The 20502-nt window shown below is 31.1% G+C and overlaps 1 protein-coding gene across 1 annotated transcript in view; it reads right to left on the reverse strand.

Moving 5' to 3' along the window:
- Positions 1-306: 306 nt before the first annotated feature.
- Positions 307-20502, reverse strand: part of LOC114327768 (lethal(3)malignant brain tumor-like protein 3) — a 51748-nt gene continuing 31552 nt past the window's right edge. Inside the window, exons 5-6 of the mRNA XM_028276475.2 lie at positions 17416-17638; positions 307-937 (exon numbers count right to left, since the gene is read on the reverse strand). Of these exons, the coding sequence (XP_028132276.2) occupies positions 439-937; positions 17416-17638 (722 nt within the window). The 3' untranslated portion in view covers positions 307-438. The remainder of the gene's footprint in view (positions 938-17415; positions 17639-20502) is intronic.

The raw sequence follows: 20502 nt of genomic DNA on the forward strand, positions 1-20502 counted from the left end.
TTAAGCGGAGAATGATATTTTCTGTAGAACGTGAGATATTATTGACCGCTGCTCGACACATACCTACTTTCGCAGCACATTCACAACTATACATAGGTACATCCAGCAAAGAGTCGCTGTCGCTATCTCTAACGTATCGATTTCCCTCTCTCTTCAGTGATATTAACAATGGTACATTACATGGTACATGGTTTTTGCCGTGCAGAAAATTCTGAAGATTTTAAAAATTAGGAAAGGGAAAAATGAAAGGATTAGAATAGTTTTTTGTTTACAAAAAATATTTCTATTACGAAACGAAACACTGTATTAAAAAATGAAAAATTATATTCATCAGTAAAATAAAGTTTATATACAGTATTTACAACAATAATTAAAGATTTAATATTTATAATAAAGATTATGAGACAAAGTGTAAAAAGTATCACGTTTTTATCAACATTATGCAAACATTTTTTTGTCTATTTGCTGCCGTAATAAAACAATACTATTGTACAATTTAATAGCGGGACCAACTTTAATCTTTAATATCGATACGATATCGGTTGGAGTAAGTGACAAAAAGGCTTCCCCATCGATTCTTTCTTTGCGCAGCACCTCATGCTCTACATTGCAATCGGGCAATTTTGTAACGAAATTAATCACCTCCTTGCTGGTCCAGAACCGAGGATCGAAAACATCTTTTGTGTATCTCTGCAAAAATTCGGAATGCCTTGGCCACGATTCTCTTTCTGCTGGTTTTATATTTGATTCTTCGATTAGGCTCAGGGCTTTCCATTTTTGTTCCAAGTTTTTGTCCAAGTGGTTTGGCTCTGTTTTCATTTCGGTCTTAATTTTTTTGCACGGTTTCTTTTCGGGGGGCTCATCATCCTCTTCTTCTATATATTCCGTTTTGGGTTCTGGCCGAGAATTCTTGGGAGGTCGACCTAATCGAGGTTTACTAAAATAAATATAAAACACGTTTTTAGTACAGATTAAAATTAAAGCCATATTATATTTATTAATTGAAAGGGAAACTGACAAATTGTAATGAATTAATTCCAAACAGGTACCGAAGTATTCCAAATCTTTCAAGTTACAATGTGATGAAGTGGTAGGACTACACCACTACCCCAATACATCTTTGGTATATCGAGCTGGGTATACAGTGGGTACTCCGATTGCTATCCCTAGGGTATACAGTGGGTGACAGTGGCAGAATACTTTAAGGGTATTAAAGTGAACGACATATCTGTTAACAACATTAGGTACGTTGACGACACAGTGATAATGGCAGATAACATCAACTTACTTCAATAGGATAAAAGGCATGATTATAAATAGAAATAATTAGCCAAATACAAATATATGAACGTAGCTGAAGAAGAAATCGAGAAGGTCAAACAGTTAAAATATTTGGGTTGTCTGTTAAACGATAGTGGAGACTGAAATAAAGAGCAGAGTAGAACAAGCCAAAAATATTTTCTTGAAACTTCGTACGTTTCATTTTAATTCATATTAAGTTATAAGATATTTGTATTACGTTTGGCCTGTTTTGTTGTACAGAATTGAAGCATGTACGTTAAAGAATATATCCATGAGGATATATTCTTGAGGGTTTTAAAAGTTGGTTTCTACGCCAAATTCTTAGTATATATCATGGAGAGACAGTCAGAATGGGAAAGTATTACGTACAGCTTGTTCGGATGATAAAGAGACCTTTTTGAATATTAGAGTCTACTGGGTGTTCAGAAACTCTCCTGACAAACGAAGACCATTTTAAGATCATTTTAAGATAATTGAATCCAATTCACCTAGTCCGAAAATGCTCACGAAAAGAGCTAGAGCTCTTTGAAGATGGCGCCTTGTAATTAGTTTTTTTTTTAAATACCTCCAGAACGCTTCTATTTAGAAAAACGAAAATGGGTACTAGTCCAGAGAAATAAGATTTTTCTCGTGACACATCCCCCTCCAGGCCGAAACCAAATTTTTTGAGTAGTATGGACATCTATATTATTAACCTATATGTTTCCTGCAGCCGATTTTGATGATATACATAGTTATAAACAAATGAAGATCAAAAAATGGTAAATTATCGCTTTTTTCGTCTATTACCAAAAAGTTAAGCACTTTAAACAAATTTGAGAGTAAGAAATCGTATAAAAAACTTCAATATGGCGTTCGCTGAATATGTCCATCCTTATTGGTTGCTTAGAAAATTGCAAAATAAATCATAAATTTTGAGTTTTTATAAATATTCATAACTTAGGTAAAAATTAACTTAGAATCTTCTTAGTACACGGAATGCCGAGACTTCTTGTACTTAAATTATATTTTAAATTTCAAAGCAATTGGTCAAATAGTTTAAAAGTTATTTAATTTGTTTATCCCAAATTCATTTTTTTTGCAACACTATAAGTCAGAAAATTATGAGGTTACAATAATACTTCGGACAGTTTATGAAAGAAGAACATTTATAATTACCTTAATTAAAAATAAATGACAAAAAATAATTTTAAACACTGTAAAATTATTTTGCAAAAACATGTCGATTTTTTGCTAACTTATAAACAAATAGAATAACTTTTTAAACGTTACCCGTAGAAAAATTATTTTTTCATATTTAGAAAGACTGAATTTTTATACACATTTAGAAAGAAAAACAACTGTCCTAGGACAATTAGGGACAAAGTTAGCCCCCCAATTTTTTTAATTCACATGTTTTTGCAAAATTATTTTGCAATATTTATAATTATTTTTTGTTATTTTTTTTAAATTAAATTAATACTGTAAATTTTCTTCTTTCATAAACTATCCAAAATATTACTGTAACTTCATCATTTTCTGACTTACAGTGTTGCAAAAAAAATTAATTTTAGATAAACAAAAAAAAAATAACTTTTAAACTATTTGACCAATTGCTTTGAAATTTAGGGTATGAATTAAGCACCATAAGTCTCAGCATTCCGTGTAATAAGAAGGTTCTAAGTTAATTTTTACATAAGATGAATATTTATAAAAACTCAAAATTTATGATTTATTTTGCAATTTTCTAAGCAACCAATAAGGATAGAAATATTCAGCGAACGCAATATGGAAGTTTTTTATACGGTTTATAGTTTATAACTCTCAAATTTATTTAAAATGCCCAATATTTTAGTAATAGACGAAAAAAGCGAAAATTTACCGTTTTGTGATCTTCATTTGTTTATAACTATGTATATCATCAAAATCGGCTGCAGGAAACATATAGGTTATTATTATAGATGGCCATACTACTCGAAAAATTTGGTTTCGGCCTGGAGGGGGTTGTGTCACCAACAGGATATTTTTTTCCTTATTTCTGTGAACGTATACGCCTATTTATATCCCAGAGATAAATCGATTCCATCAACTGCGAATTTCTAGTACCGGTCAGAGGCGTCTATTTTAGGTAGAGCAATGGATATTTTATCGCATAATTTTTTTGTCTTGAATTTTAAAGCAGTTTTTACACTGGATTATTAAATTGTGAGGTACTGCAGTACCGTTGACCTACCCAAAACGGACGCATATGACCGGTATTAGAAATTCGCAATTGATGAAATCGATTTATCTCTAGAAGATAAATAAAACTACCAGTTTTCGGTGTTCTAAATAGAAAATTTTTAATTTTTTTTAATTCAAAAAACAAAAAATTTTCATATCTATTTTTCTAGAAAACGGTATATTCTACTAGCTTAAAGTAAGAGTACCTTTTAGTACTAGAATACCTCACAATTTAATAATACAGTGTCAAAAATGCTTAAAAGTTAAAGACAAAAAAGATACGCGATAAAATAACCGTTGCCCTACCCAAAACGGACGCCTATGACCGATTCTAGAAATTTGCATTTGATGAAATCGATTTATCTCTGGAATAGAAGCGTTCTGTAAGTATTAAAAAAACTATTTAAAAGATCCCATCTTCAAAGAGCTTCTTTAGAAAATCTTTTCGGACTAGGTGAATTGGGTTAAATTGTCTTCCAATAATCTGAGGAATCTCCTGCATGTCTTCGTATGTCAGGAGAGTTTATGGGCACCCTGTATATTACGAGATAACGATACACTTTTTAGTAACTAATATTATGAGAATACATAGAGGAAGAAGAAGATAGGGGTAAGGTCTAGAACGTAAACATATGTCAGGGGAGCGTAATATTCATCAATGAACGGAAAATCCAGTTATGAAATGCTTAGAAATTATCCTAAAAATAGAACCAGAACAAATTCCCAGTGCGTTCTGGGAACGACTTTATTTTGAAAGATAGTTCATTCTATTACATGAAATTAACTTTAATTTGAGAATAACCCTCAGAAAAAGCATAGCATGTGTTTTCTCTTCGAAAAGACAACCACATCCAACCATGACAGTAAAATTCTCTCGTTAGTAATTCCGTTGTAAATAAATGATGAGGAAAAACCAGGAAAAAAACTAATGATACTATCTGACAAGGTATAGTGGGTGATCATATTATTATAGCCCGGGAGGTAGTGTCACATTTAACCGGAGCATTTTAGCATGGCTGTGTTCTTTTTATTTAGTTAGGTGTTCCAAAGCTCATTAACAAATGATGTGTCAGCTGGCCCAAAACCGGGGATTTTAGCCAAGAAAAGATAAAATGTGAAACTTGATGGAAAAACGCTACAACTTATATGTCAAAATATTTATCTCCGTAACTTACGTGTATAATAGCCAAGAATACCTAGCTACTGGCTTTCACCCAGACGACTTGGGTTCAATTCCTGGCCCTGAAAATCTTTTTTGTTTTTAAAATTGACATTTTGATTTGAAAAATAATTATTTTTTTATAATACCACGTTTTTATTATTTATACGACACAATATCAAAAGTCTGTATGTCTTTTATAGAATCATAAACTATGCATTTGATCATAATATTATTATTATGATTGGCCTCCTTAATAAACAAAGTTGTTGTACATAATCCCCTAAAGCTTCCTGAGTTAGTACGACCAATCTAAGTGAAAAAGGGGGTTGCCCCCCCGACTTTCTTTTATATTTTTTGGACCCTAATTTTTCACTTTTCTATCACCAACCCCTTATTAATCTAAATATTTCCTTGTTCTCTATAATATATAAAAATGAATGTTTGTCTGTATGCCCCTTATCGAATCGTAAACTATGCATTTGATCATAATATGATGACCTCAAGTAAAATTGTTGTACATGAACCCGGAAAGGTTTCTGAGTTAATACGACCAATCTAAGTAATCATTATTTACGCAGACACCACCAAAACAATATTGTTTATTAGAAAAAAAGTATAGGCAATATTTTTGAGTATTTTTTGGCTTTCTGGTAATTTTTAGGTATTTAACTTTTAAACATTATTTTTTAGTTCTAAGGCGGTACGAAGTTGGTCGGGTCAGCTAGTTAATAATAAAAAAATATTCTTGAACTATGTAGTTTGGCAATGATTAAAAAGTATATAAATCATTAATTTATGAATTTTAGATTGTAAGAAAAAAGCGTCAGCTGAATGTATTTGATCCAATGCAAAGTTTACGATTCTATAAAATACATAAATACTTTTTTTATATTGTGTCGTATAAATAATAAAAACGTGGTATTATCAAAAAATAATTATTTTTCAAATCAAAATGTCAATTTTAAAAACAAAAAAGATTTTCATGGCCAGGAATTGAACCCGAGTCGTCTGGGTGAAAGCCAGTAGCTAGGTATTCTTGGCTATTATACACGTAAGTCACGGAAATAAATATTTGACATATAAGTTGTAGCGTTTTTCCATCAAGTTTTACATTTTACCTTTTCTTGCCTAAAATCCCCGGTTTTGGGCCAGCTGACACATCACTTGTTAAAAAGCTTTTGAACACCTAACTAAATAAAAAGAAAACAACCATGCTAAAATGCTCCGGTTAAATTTGATACTACCTTCCGGGCTTTAGAGCCACCTAGTAAAATTCAATGTTTTAGAGGAAGGGTATATAATTGAGCTGTATCATATATTAATGAATTTGTTTCCATTTGGCTGTCTTGAAACACTTTATGAAAGTGCAATAAATAACCTGACAATAGTGGCAACACGCATGTGTGGCAATGGGTGACTAAGATGCCATTGTTTGTCAGTGCTGCCCAGCCTAGCTTGCAACTCGTATGCCTATTATTTTGTATTCTTGGTGTTTAGAGTTATAATAAACTTTGCGAGTTTCTATTGCTCTCTAGTGATATTCTGACAGGCCTATACTATTTTTTGTGAATTTAGTAAAAATTGCGCGTTCGTTACACTAGTGGTACCAGAACATCATGGGAAATCCAAAGACATCTCACCAAGGAAAATAGCAGAAATAAAAACTTTAATATTCAATACTAATCACTCCAACAGAAACATCATCCATTTTTAAAGTTTCAAAGGCAACGTGGACCGTATAAAGAAAAAACTTACATACCATTATTAAACAAAAGTAAAATTTCCTGAGGTAGCTCTAATAATATGATCACCCACTGTAAGTATGTGTTTTGTTTCAAATTTATTTTATTCTCAATATTAACATCAAACTCTAATTTTATCTTCAGAACAATTTAATCCTAATTGCTTAAGATCTTTAAGATTTCACAAAACCTTACGATGGACTGTGCACACATAAGGGGCATTTCTGCGCAGCTCAAAAATGTATCTTCATCTGAGAGGATTAAGTTAAAAGATTAAAAGGTAAAATCCCAATAAAGGGCTACATTAGAGGCAGCGCTAACACTGCATTTATTTTCATTAGGTTGAATTAAATCTTCATTATTCTTAATTTGCTAAGTGTCTGTTAAATCTTCGGTATCCTCTGAAGTGTTTTTAAGACTCTGAATGCTTTGTAATGTTGGCGATTTGTGTCGAAATATTTGTTCCATTCTATTTATCGTTTTGTACCCATCTGTTTGCCAGATCTATTTTGCGCTGCCTTCTTCAATTCTTTCCCTATTATATAAAGTTTTTCGGATATTTTTCTGTCTTTTGATCTCTGTTGTTTCCATAACTCGTACTTAAATCAGGTCTTGTTTATGCAATGTATGTTTACCTAAATGACGCGAATTGTTGTTTAAAAACACTTTATTTTTATATCTACATCTACATCCAGAGGTATATTCTTCATATTATGTTGTTTAGGCAGCAGGTTACATTATTAGTTTTTGTTGCTTTGCGCCTTACTTAATTTTCCATGTTGCCTGAGCTGCATATTTTTGTCCCAGATATTTAAAATTCGTTTTTTGTTTTATTACCTTTCCATTAACTTCCAATTTGTCAACATCATATCAGTTTATTTTGAAGGAGTTATACTTTTTTCAATTGCTATTCACTAATTCAGACCTTTTCTTTTTATGCTAAAACGATTTGAGAGCCTTTGCTTCATTCTCTGCTATTAGGAAATCATAGTCTGCGTAGCATAGATTTCCATGTCTGTATAATCCATGTTACGTCCTTTAGTCCGATCAAAGAACAATCTGACCCAAAAAAATAAAGGAAGTATGAAAATTTGGGAATAGGTAGTTGAAATTGTCTATATAATTATATAAGAAAAAGTTTACAATTCTACACCCCCCAATTTTACAAAAATGGAGAATACCCCCCTCTCGAAGATGAAAAAAATACATTCAAAATAAGACGGGAATTGGATAAAATGACTAATTCTAAACAACTTTTCTTCTATAAAGTTTTTTCAACAAGTCAATACTTTTCGAGTTATTTGCGAGTGAATATGTTCATGTTTAACAAAATAAAACATGTTTTTGGACGGTTTTTCGGAGATAACTCGAAAAGTAAATATTTTAGCGAAAAAAATATTCTTAGTAAAAATATAGCCCATAAAAAATTGTGTAAAAAAATGGTGTATACATAAGGTCTGTAGACCCAGTAGAAGCAGAGTTACAGCTAATGAAAAGTAGGTTCTTCGTCAAATTCCAAATCGAATATTTCAATGTGAAATAACCCAAAAAGGGAGCACTTTTAGGGGAAAATTCATTTTAACTTTTTTAAAGTGTTTAAAAATAGGTTTATTTTTGTTTTTTAAAAAAACTTGTAATATTAAAAATAAGTGAATTACGCTCAAAATATTGTTGGTCACTTTTATTTTTTGGTAAAACAATCGCGAAGATCACCCCCTAATTAGCATCACATATAAATTTTAACATTACCACTTCACAAGTTTCTTTGTCTATGTATTATTTATATGATCCGTCAGTTTCATCGGTTCAAAGTGCTTCGTTTTGAAAAAGCTCTAGTTAAAATGGCTTGAACGAGTAACTAATCACGATTTAGGCAAATTTTGAACAGCCATAGCATAACCAATTTTTGTCTAATAAGAAAACAAAAAATCAAAAATATTCAGAAAAGTAAAACGTACATTTTATTACTCTTTGAGATTTTTCTTCTTCTTCTTCTTCAGGTGCCATCTCCGCTACGGAGGTTGGCAATCATCATAGCTATTTTAATTTTTGAGGCAGTAGCTCTAAATAGTTGTTTCGAGCTGCATCCAAACCACTCTCTCAGGTTCTTCAACCATGAAATTCGTCTTCTTCCGATGCTTCTTCTGCCATCTATCTTTCCCTGCATTATGAGTCGTAGGATGCCATACTTCTCGCCCCGCATCACATGTCCGAGATACTGTAGCTTCTTTTCTTTAATTGTAAGTTCAACTTCCTTTTCTTTACCTATTCTTCTCAGTACTTCATTGTTTGTAACTCTATCTACCCAGGAAACCCTCATAATTTTTCTATAGGTCCACATTTCAAAGGCGTTAAGTCGTCTCATTGTCTCTACATTTAACGTCCATGATTCCACTCCATAGTATAGAACACTGTAGACGTAACATTTTGTTAGGCGTACTTTAAGAGCTAATGTTAAATCTTTGCTACATAGGACCTTTTTCATTTTTATAAAATTAGAACGTGCTTTTTCGATTCTGACTTTTATTTCTGCAGTGTAGTCATTATTTTCTGTTATAAGTGTTCCTAGGTAAGTGTACTTTTTTACTCTTTCGATCTGCTGGCCCTCTACTATCAAGATTTCATTAGTATTATGGTTGTTTTTACTAATTTTCATAAACTTCGTCTTTTTGATATTGAGAGAGAGTCCGTACTCCCTACTACACCTTACTATTTTACTCATGAGTTTTTGCAGGTCTTGTAAACTATCGGCTATTATTACTGTATCATCTGCATATCTTATGTTGTTAACTAAGACTCCATTTACTCTTATGCCGACTGTTTCATCTTCCAGAGTTTCTCGCATTACCTCTTCAGAATAAGCGTTAAATAATAGAGGTGATAGTATGCAGCCTTGCCTGACTCCTCTCTTTATTTCCATTTCTTCAGATGTTTCTTTTTCAATTCTTACTATTGCTCGCTGATTGTAATAGAGGTGTGTTATTAGTCTTAAATCTCTTTCATCTAGGTTTTTATTTTTTAGGATTTCCATGAGTCGATCATGTTTTACTTTATCAAACGCCTTATTGTAGTCTATAAAACAGACGTAAAGAGGATGGTTAACATCCAAACATCTCTGTGTCAGCACGTTGAAGGAGAATAATGCCTCTCTGGTACCCATACCATTGCGCAACCCATATTGAGTGTCACTAATATCCAGCTCCAGTTTAGAGTGTATTCTGGCGTGGATAATTTTCAATAGAATTTTCAAGGTATGTGACATTAAGCTTATGGTTCGGTAGTCACTGCATTCTTTTGCATTCACCTTCTTTGGCAAACACACAAAGGCTGATGTCAACATTTCTCTAGGGATGATTCCTGTAGTATAGATAGCGTTGAATAGTTCTACTATTATGTCCAGGTTTTTCTCGTTGACCAACTTTATCAGCTCGCTAGGCAATTCATCTGGACCAGCAGATTTATTGGTTTTCATAGAGTTTATTGCCTGACTAACCTCTGATTTGGTTATCTCTGGGCCTACATCTCCCGTTTGGCTATCTACGGATGTGCTAGCTTCTCTCTGGTCATGAAATAGTTCCTCGATATACTCTTTCCATCGTCGTAGTTTTCGTTTTGTCTCCATTATAATATTTCCATTTTTGTCGAGCAATATATTGGAGCTTCTTTTATTTCCTATTCCGGCTAGTTCTTTGACTTTTTTATGTAGGTTGAAGTTGTCATATGTGTTTTGCAGTTCTTCTATTTCTTTACATTTTTCAGAGAAGTAGGTTTCTTTAGCCTCCCTAATTTTTCTTCTTATTTGGTTTTGAAGCTGTTTATAGCGGGTCTTATTAATGGTTTTGTTTTTTCTTCTTTCATTCATCAACTCTAGAATTTCCTCCGTCATCCATTCTTCTTTCTTACATTTGGTTGTAGTAAGTACTTTCTTACTTGGTTCTAATATAGAGGTTTTGAAGAATTGCCACTGCTGTTCTACGTTGCAATTATTTCCTGGGTTTCTGTCTAGATTTGTGTTGATTTCGTGTTTCAGATTTTCTTTTGTTTCTTCAGACTTTAGTTTCTGTATGTTAAGTTTATTGTTGTTGCGGCTTTTTTGCGTCTTTTTTAGTTGAAGTTGAAACCTAGCAATAAGAAGACTGTGATCAGAGGATACGTCTGCTCCTGGATATGCCTTTACTGCCTGAATTGAGTTTCGATATCTGTCCATTATATATCTGTCCTTTAGATTTTTGGTATTCCTAATTGTTTTAAGTTAATTCCATAAACAATTACGATTTTTTTCAAAATTAAAAAAAAATGTTTTATTTTAAACCCAATTTTTTTCAAAACTTTGAACCAATGAAATTTTTAGATAATATAAACAATACATAAGTAAAGTAACTTGTAAAGCGGTAACGATTAATTTTATTTTAGAAGCTAATTAAGGGGTGATTTTCGCTATTTTTTACCAAAAAATAAAAGGGACCAACAATATTTTGAGCGTAACTCACTTACTTTTAATGTTAGAAGCTTTTTTAAAAAACAAAAATTAACCTTTTCTTAAACACTTTAAAAATTTGTAATGAATTTTCCCCGAAAAGTGTTCCGTTTTTTGGTTATTTCAGATTGAAATATTAGATTTGGAATTTGACGAAGAAGAACCTACATTTCATTAGCTGCAACTCTACTTCTACTGTGTCTGACCTCACGCATACACCATTTTTTTCAATTTTTTATAAACTATATTTTTACTAAGAATACTTGTTTTTGCTAAAATAGGTACTTACTTTTTGAGTTATCTCCGAAAAACCGTCCACATTTTTTTTTGGTTAAAAATGAACACATTCTCTCGCAAATAACTCGAAAAGTAATGACTTAGTAAAAAAACTCTATAGAACAAAAGTTACTTAGAATTAGTCATTTTATCCAATTCCGGACTTATTTTGAACGTATATTTTTTCACCCCCAAGAAGGGGGTTCACCCCCAATTTTTGTAAAATGGAGGGGATGTAGAATTGTAAACTTTTGCTTATATAATATGTAATAGACAATTTCAACTACCTATTCCCAAATTTTCATCCTTCCTTTATTTTTTTGGAGGTTTTCGTAAAATTTTGCGTTCCCTGATCGGGCTACTTTTCCTTTGCACACTCCCACTCATGATATTAATAAGTAACGGTTTAATGAATCACCTTGTCTGATATCAATTACTTGCATTTTCTAAATGCATCGTTTAGCGTGCTTTAATTAATTTAAGTCGCTCTGATGAACCTCTAAGCGTGAAATGTGTCACCTGGACAATCATGTATAAGTGAATACTAATATTTATATGTTTTTACATGGCTACAGGTTCCAAACCAAGGACAAAAAACAAAGCAAAAAAGTATGGACTAGATCTTAAAAAGAACAATGCATGCATGTGGTAATTATTATTAACCGCTAAATATTAAATACACAGTTTTTGGTTAATTAACAGTTAGATCAAAGAACAATCTGACCCAAAAAAATAAAGAAAGGATGAAAATTTGGGAATAGGTAGTTGAAATTGTCTATTATTATATAAAAAAAAAGTTTACAATTCTACATCCCCTCCATTTTACAAAAATGGAGGGGAATACCCCCCTGTCGAAGATGAAAAAATACATTCAAAATAAGACCGGAATTGGATAAAATGACTGATTCTAAACAACTTTTCTTCTATACAGTTTTTTCACTAAGTCGATACTTTTCGAGTTATTTGCGAGTGAATATGCTCATGTTTAATAAAATAAAACATGTTTTTGGACGGTTATTCAGAGAAGATATCAAGATATAATCAAGAAAATATCAGTTTATTTTTGTTAATTATATTATAATAATATACGTAATTATATTATATAATAATTGTTAATATACGTCTGAATTGCCAATATAAATGAGTCAGATTAAATAAATTATTAGAAGAATTTTTTTACTTAGCAACAACATTTTTGTTTATTTTAATAGTATTTTGTATTTTGACAACGAAACCTGATTTGGGCTTCGAAACGTTAATAAATTCATTTTTTAGTAAAATTGTGGCTTATTTCCCATAGAAAATACTTAGTTATGTGTCCCAGACTAATTTATACCAGGCTATATTTCTTAAACGAATAAAGATTTTCGAATGGGACAAAAACTGATCTATTTCATTTGTAATACCCTTTAATATGGCGTAGAAAAAAATCATCTCTTACATATTCATCCCTTAGTTACAGGGTGCTATTAAAAAAAATAAAGTTAGGGGTTGTAACTAGGGGATGATTTTGCGCCATATTAAAGTGTATTACAAATGGAATAGATTAGTTTTTGTCCCATTCGAAAATCTTTATTCGTTTAAGAAATATAGCCTGGATAAATTACAGCCGATTTCATAATCATTCGAAAAAGTGGACTTTAATAAAAGGAGGCTTTATGTTAAAGTGGACTTTAAAGCGTGTTAAAGTGGACTTTAAAGCGGCTGTTAAAGATTTTGATTTCATAACTCGATTTAAAGGATGCTTTTAGTAAAGTATGTTTTAATGAAATTTTATACTGTTGGTTAAACTGAATTATGTTATATTTGAACTAAAATGGAAATAATGACATTTGAATGTCATACATTTTGCCAGTTTGTACCGTTTTGTAGGATACCTACTCTCGGATACTACTCATATAATTTTTGTTTTACTACAAAAAGTTACTTATTATTACTTAATTATTATAATAATTATTATTACTTATTGTTATCACTATTTCTATATATTTATTATTACTCTACTTTTCTTTGTAAGTTTTTAATCACCTAATACTTACTTTTTAATTTTATTATTGTATTACTATTATTTAATAATTATATACACCTACTATTACTTAATTACTCATCAAAAAAGAGTGAAATCTAAAAAAATGGACATATAACGAGATAACAAAAAATTATTTCTACAAACTTTAGCAAAGAGGAGGAACTTCTTTTGTTACAAAAGATAAAAAGTTATAGAAATATAATAAATAAATGTGAAGAATAAAGGAAAGATCGGTACAATATTTTATTTGTTAAAAATCATTTAAATTATCCAAATAATTGAGTACCATGTACAGGCAAGCTAATGTTCATTTAATATAAAAAAATAAAATTATTGGATTTAAAAATAAAACTACCTAATAGGCCTGGATCCCGCACACCAAAAAAAGTTGATTAATAGCAAGCTGAAAATTTGTTAATAGCTTAACGGTGTCTAGTCGGACAACCTTGGTAACAAATCAATTTTAAATTCTGTCCAACAAAATACGTGGAACGTTTTCGTAGTTTTACGTTCCAAATTTTTAAGCTGTTCCACAATTAAAACTCACCCATTCCAGTGTTCCCATACATCAAAGTTTGTCCGACAGACACCGTTAAGCTATTAACAAATTTTCAGCTTGCTATTAATCAACTTTTTTTGGTACGTGGGATCCAGGTCTATAAAAAAATGGGATAAACTAAAATAAATAAAAAGTTCAATACATTCATTTTGTATTTATTAATAAACATATTTACAATCTACCAAAGTGTTCATTTATTAACACAGCTATATTGTTTTCTGAAATATTTTCATTATTTTTTATCGGTTGTAATTATTCATTGTTTGCTTCATCTTCAGTTTTATTCACAGGAAAATTGTCATCCATATCAATGGCAATATTATCAAGCACTCTAGCTGCAACAATCACAGTCATGTTTTCTAATTGTAGTCTCGTTCCTAAGCGGAGTATAGGAAATCTTCATTTCCACAACCCATATTGCTGTTCTACTACATTCCTTGTTCGTCACTGTCACCAACCAATATGTAATGGCCAAAGATACCACTTTCAAAATTCAGGGTGTTAGGGTCAAACAAACATAACTACATTAAACTTCTTTAAGATTCACATGAACGTATGTCCACCTGCTTTAGTTCTGATTTGGACATGCATACCTAGGCTAGGTACCTACATATTATAACATTCAGTTACTGTAACCCTAATATTTCTGTAGACGAAAATAAAACAAAATGTAGCTAAGTTTGTGTGATTCTAAGCCCCTGAATTATGCTTCAGCCTACTATTATTAAAAATGTCTTATTTGATGGCCACAGTACAACAATATCTCTAATTTTAAATTTTGCATCACTGACTGAACATTCAATGCAAAAAATGATTTTCTGGACCTGAAAATTTCTGCATCCTGGACACCTGCAGAATATACATTTAATTAAAGTATAACCCATTGCACTCATTATTCTAGAGAATACAGCAATCTTGTAAAAATCTTCAACAGCTTTCCATATCTTGATGATTCTTGCAATTGTAAAGGATACTATTTTTATAATTCTACTTGCTGAACCTCTGGACACTGCCGTAAAATCAGCTAAATTTAATTGCATTCCTGATGCATAAAATCCAACAGAATTTGTTGCATGGGAGTAATGCATCCACCTCTAAAATAAATAAACAGCATTGTTTTTACTTACATCAACAAATTTTTAGTCACTTACCTAATAGTAGGCAAAGTTATTTGGTTTTCTATTTAAGAAGGCACACAAAACTGTTTGTTTTCAACCTAAATCTTTGATAAAAATCCAGATCATCATATTATTATTGTTCAAAACAGTTTGTTCTTAATCTGTTCTGGTTAATTTTTGGCCTTCTGAATACAATAAATTTCTTGAAGTAGATGTTTCAAAATTATACATAATTGTGCTTTTAAAGTACAATTAATTAATCCTAGTAATAATATAATAATTATTATTGACTGTTAAAGTTAAATACAAAAACAACTGTGTTTTCAACTCGACAAAATAGGTTATGTATCCTTTAAAGGAGACTTTAGGGACTTAAAGGTCCGAAATCTGCACTTTAAAGTTAAAGAGGGCTTTTGATAAAAAGGGCAAGCCTCCTTTAACTTCATTATGCAATCGGCCGTTAGTCTGGGACACATAATTATCAAAAATAAACTGATATTTTTCTTGATTACTTACTAACCGATTTTATTGTTAAAAAATGTGTTGAATAGACGATCGAAGACCACATCCAAAACTATAAAAAAATGTACAGGGTGCTATTAAAATTAAAGTTAGGTTTTGTAACTAAGGGATGAATATTTAGGGGATGATTTTTTCTACGCCATATTACAGTGTATTACAAATGGAATAGATCAGCTTTTGTCTCATTCGAAAATCTCTATTCGTTTAAGAGATATAGAGTGGGTAAATTAGTCCGGGACACCCTGTATATGATCTGTAAGTTTCATCGGTTCAAAGTGCTTCGTTTTAAAAAAGCTGTAGTTAAAATGGCTTGAACGAGTAACTAATCACGAGTTAAGGCAAATTTTGAACAGCCATAGCATAACCAATTTTTGTCTAACAAGAAAACAAAAAATCAAAAATATTCAGAAAAGCAAAACGTACATTTTATTACTCTTTGAGATTTTTGGTATTGCTAATTGTTTTTAAGTTAATTCCATAAAGAATTACGATTTTTTTCAAAATTAAAAAAAATGTTTTATTTTAAACCCAATTTTTTTCAAAACTAAGAAATTAAATATTTAAACTTGGAACCAATGAAACTTATAGATATATTCCGGTAGGTCTGTTGCTGGAATTAATTGAAATGAATATAATAAAACGAACGGTAAATATTTATTTATTTTCGTAACAAAAGGTATTTGCGCGTAGGTCTCTCTCGAAAAAGGGCCGAACGATTTGTGTGTGATTCGTTCACCCGCTGTGTCGTGACTGAATAGAGAAACCACAACGATTACTGTTATCTTTCTTCCCTCTGACCAGATGACTGAGCAATAAATCATTTATTAGGTCTGGTGTATACTTTCGCAGTTACAACAAAAAACACTCTCGAATACATAGTGAGTTGTTGACATAAACGTCTGATATGGTAACTAATTTATGTGGGCTTCAGTTTGTTAAACTGCCACTCCAAAAACATATGGTCAGGGGATGCATTCGTTTCGTAAAATCATGTCTTTCTTAGCGTCTGTTTTGTATATTATCGGTGGCTTTATATGACCCATATTATTTCGTTTTGAGAAAAAATATTAAAATTAAAATTAGCAAAAATAGTAATTAAAGCGTATCGCTATAGATAATATAAACAATACATAAGTAAAGTAACTTGTAAAGCGGTAACGATTCATTTTATTTGAGAAGCTAATTAAGGAGTGATTTTCGCCATTTTTTTACCAAAAAATAAAAGGGACTAACAATATTTTGAGCATAACTCACTTACTTTTAATGTTAGAAGTTTTTTTAAAAAACAAAAATAAACCTTTTTTTAAACACTTTTAAAAAGTTGAAATGAATTTTCCCCGAAAAGTGCTCCGTTTTTTATTCGATTTGGAATTTGACGAAGAAGAACCTACATTTCATTAGCTGCAACTCTGCTTCTACTGGGTCTGCAGACCTCACGCATATACACCATTTTTTCAGTTTTTTATAAGCTATATTTTTACTAAGAATATTTTTTTCGCTAAAATACTTACTTTTTGCGTTATCTCCGAAAAACCGTCCAAAAACATTTTTTTTTTGTTAAAAATGAACACATTCACTCGCAAATAACTCGAAAAGTATTGACTTAGTAAAAAAACTCTATAGAACAAAAGTTACTTAGAATTAGTCATTTATCCAATTCCGGACTTATTTTGAACGTATATTTTTTCACCCCGTATTTTACAATTTTTGTAAAATGGAGGGGATGTAGATGTAGAATTGTAAACTTTTTCTTATATAATAATAGACAAGTTCAACTACATATTCCCAAATTTTCATCCTTCCTTTATTTTTTTGGAGGTTTTCGTAAAATTTTGCGTTCCCTGATCGGGCTATCTCTGTATAAGACGAGGATAAATTTAAAATGTATGTACCTCTAATAGACACCTCTACAACCCAAAGATAAAATCATTTAAAAATCAGATAGAATTGCCGTAATGTGCCGTGTCAAGTAACGTGAATATCTAATTGTATAGTGGTGTGTGATGTAACCTTTATAAATACTTACATTTTACATTCCTTAGGTTCTCTAGAAACGGGTACCACTGCCGCTGGACTTCTATCAGGACTGAGCAATCTATCGGGCAGAATTTTTTCGATATCTAAATTTCCCTCCGAGTATGGACAATGGTTTTGAGTAGAATGTGTTGCAAATTTTGGACCTTTTATGTGGCCTTGCCCTCTACATCCCACCGTTGGGCATTCCAAAAAATCGTAGACATCGTCAGGTGCTGAAAACGTTAATGAAAGTTAATAAGAGATACACAGTAGTAGTAAAATTTGTTAATGCAATATATAACACTGGAGTGATTCCCATAGACTGGCTCAACTCCATCTTTGTCGCGATACCCAAAAAACACAATACTAGAAAAATGCTCAGAATATCGATTAATTAGCCTAATGAACCAAGTCTTTAAAATTTTCCTAAGAATACTTCACAACAGAATTAGACGCAAATGCGAAGATCTCAAAGATACCAAATTTGGTTTTAGAAATGCTATGGGAAGTAGGGTGGCACTTTTTGCGCTAAATATCCCGTGATCAAAGAAAATATGTATTTGCATGCTTCGTGGACTCCGAAAAGGCATTCGATAAAGTACAGCATGTAAAATTAATGCAGATGCTAAAAAATATAGGAATAGATGACAAGGATATTCTTGTCTTTAAAAATTTGTACTGGAATTAAACTGCTATCATAAAAATTGAAGATAAATACAGGGTGTTTCATTGGGAAAGTAGCATACGTTGTCTGTAGAAAGAGGACACTTAGGCAGTCTCAAAAATACCATACTTAATGGGTCTTACTTCATTAATAACAAAGATACTGGGTGTTTTATCTATTTTTCCATTTTCTTATTTTTTGCATAACTTTTTAACCACACTGTATATTTATTTTATATTTGGCACGCAAATACTCTTTAAGGTGTACAATAAATTATTTATTTACAATTGTAAAAAATTCAGGTACGGATTAAAAAATATTGGAAAAATGTTCCGACACAAAAACAACACCCTGTACATTAAATTATTTTAAAATGGATTTTGCATTTGAAAAGAGGATGAAAAACTAAAGTTAGTGGTATACCTTGAATTGTCGGCAAAATGATTTTTCTGGTAAAATTTTAAATTTGAATTCTGAAATTATGAGAATAGCGAGAGCTCGAAGTAGAAAAAAATTGAAATACAACTTGTTAAACACACTGTATATTTCTTTTATATTTAACACCGAATATTATTTAAGGTGCCCAATCAATTAATTTATTTACAATTATAAAAAAATCCAGGGCTGGATTAAGAAATATTGGAAAAATGCTCCGACCCAAAAAACACCCTGTACATTATTTTTTTTTAAATTGATTTTGCACTTAAAAGAGGGTTTTGAATTTTCGGCAAAATGATTTTTTTGTTTAAATTTTGAACTTGAATTATGAAATTATGTGAATTGCGAGAGTTTGAAGTAAAAAAATTCAAATGTGACTTAACTTTAATTAATACCATTATTTAATCTAAAGTCTGTTTTGGACTATAACATAAAATGATATAAGAAAATGGTATACTAAGTTTTGTCACAATGTAAAACAGGAAACAAAATCTAAATTTTTTGGTATATCATTTTCTGTTAACAAAAAAAAGTATAGTCTAAAATAGTCTTAAATCGGTAAAATGTTAACATTTCAGTGTTTTTTATTATGGCGACAAATAATTCATAAAAAAAATTCAACTTTAATTATTGAATAAATATAGTCCTGTCGCCAGTAGGGGTACAACGGCCTCCTTAATTCAGATGGACTTACCCAAGTTTTCTTTATGTATTTTGACCCGTAGAACACGAATTTTGTGGGTAACAGTCGATCCGGATGTCGATAAGATTGTTATAAACAAAGAACTTGAGGAATCACATAACAGCGATTTTTCGCAAAACAAAACATGGTTTTGTATTCTTTGGGTCATTCTAAGCAAAAAATTATTTTACAAGTTTTTTGGTAGGATGCATAGTTTTCGGCATAAACGGGGTTGAACTTTCAAAAAATCGAAAAATTGCAATTTTTGAACCCGAATAACTTTTGATTAAAAAATAAAATAGCAATTCTACTTACCGCATTTGAAAGTTCAAGTAAAATTCTATCGGTTTTGATTATTTTCATTGCTAGAAATTAATTTTTCTATTGTTAAACAAAGCTATCAACACATAGTAATTGAATGATGTTTTCAATGCATTTCTAATTTGAAATCGAACGAGTAGGCGCGCATACAGAATGTCTACGTACATTACGTCCATTAAAACGCATGCATTGGGCCCGGGAAACACTATGTGTTTATACCTTTATTTAACAAATAAAAACTTATTTTTTAGCAATGCAAACAATCAAAACCGATAGAATTTGACTTGAACTTTCAAATGCAGTAATCAGAATTGCTATTTTATTTTTTAATCAAAAGTTATTCCGGTTCAAAAATTGCACTTTTTTGATTTTTTGAAAGTTTAACCGCGTTTATCTCGAAAACTACGCGTCCTACGAAAAAACTTGTAAGACCATTTTTTGCTGAGAATCACCCAAAAAATACAAAAAAATATTTTGTTTTGCGAAAAATCGCTGCTATGTAATTCCTCAAGTTCTTTGTTTATAACAATCTTATCGACATCCGGATCAACTGTTACCCAAAAAATTCGTGTTCTACGGGTCCAAATACATAAAAAAAACTTAGGTAAGTCCATCTGAATTAAGGAGGCCGTTGTACCCACCCTGGCGACAGGACTAATAATAAAGAGTCCACAAAAAACGCATAACTTTAATCAACAAACTATTAAAAATTAAAAAAAAATTTAAAGAAAAGTTTTTCCAAAAAATAACTTATTAAAACAATAGTAATTGTTCAAAATGGCCACCACCTTGTTAAAGACAAACCCAAAAAAGACCCTTTTTGTTATTACTGACTGACTTCCTAATCTCGTCAGTGTTATTCTTCATTTCTTGGAAGGCGTCTCGAATCCGGTCAAGAAGTTCGTCCCTACTATTTATTTCCTCGTTATAAACTTTGGATTTTGTATATCCAAAAGTTATTTTTCAGCAATTTTTTTTCTGTTTTCTTAATT

Source organism: Diabrotica virgifera, chromosome 7 (genome assembly GCF_917563875.1).
Source record: "Diabrotica virgifera virgifera chromosome 7, PGI_DIABVI_V3a".
Taxonomy (NCBI): domain Eukaryota; kingdom Metazoa; phylum Arthropoda; class Insecta; order Coleoptera; family Chrysomelidae; genus Diabrotica; species Diabrotica virgifera.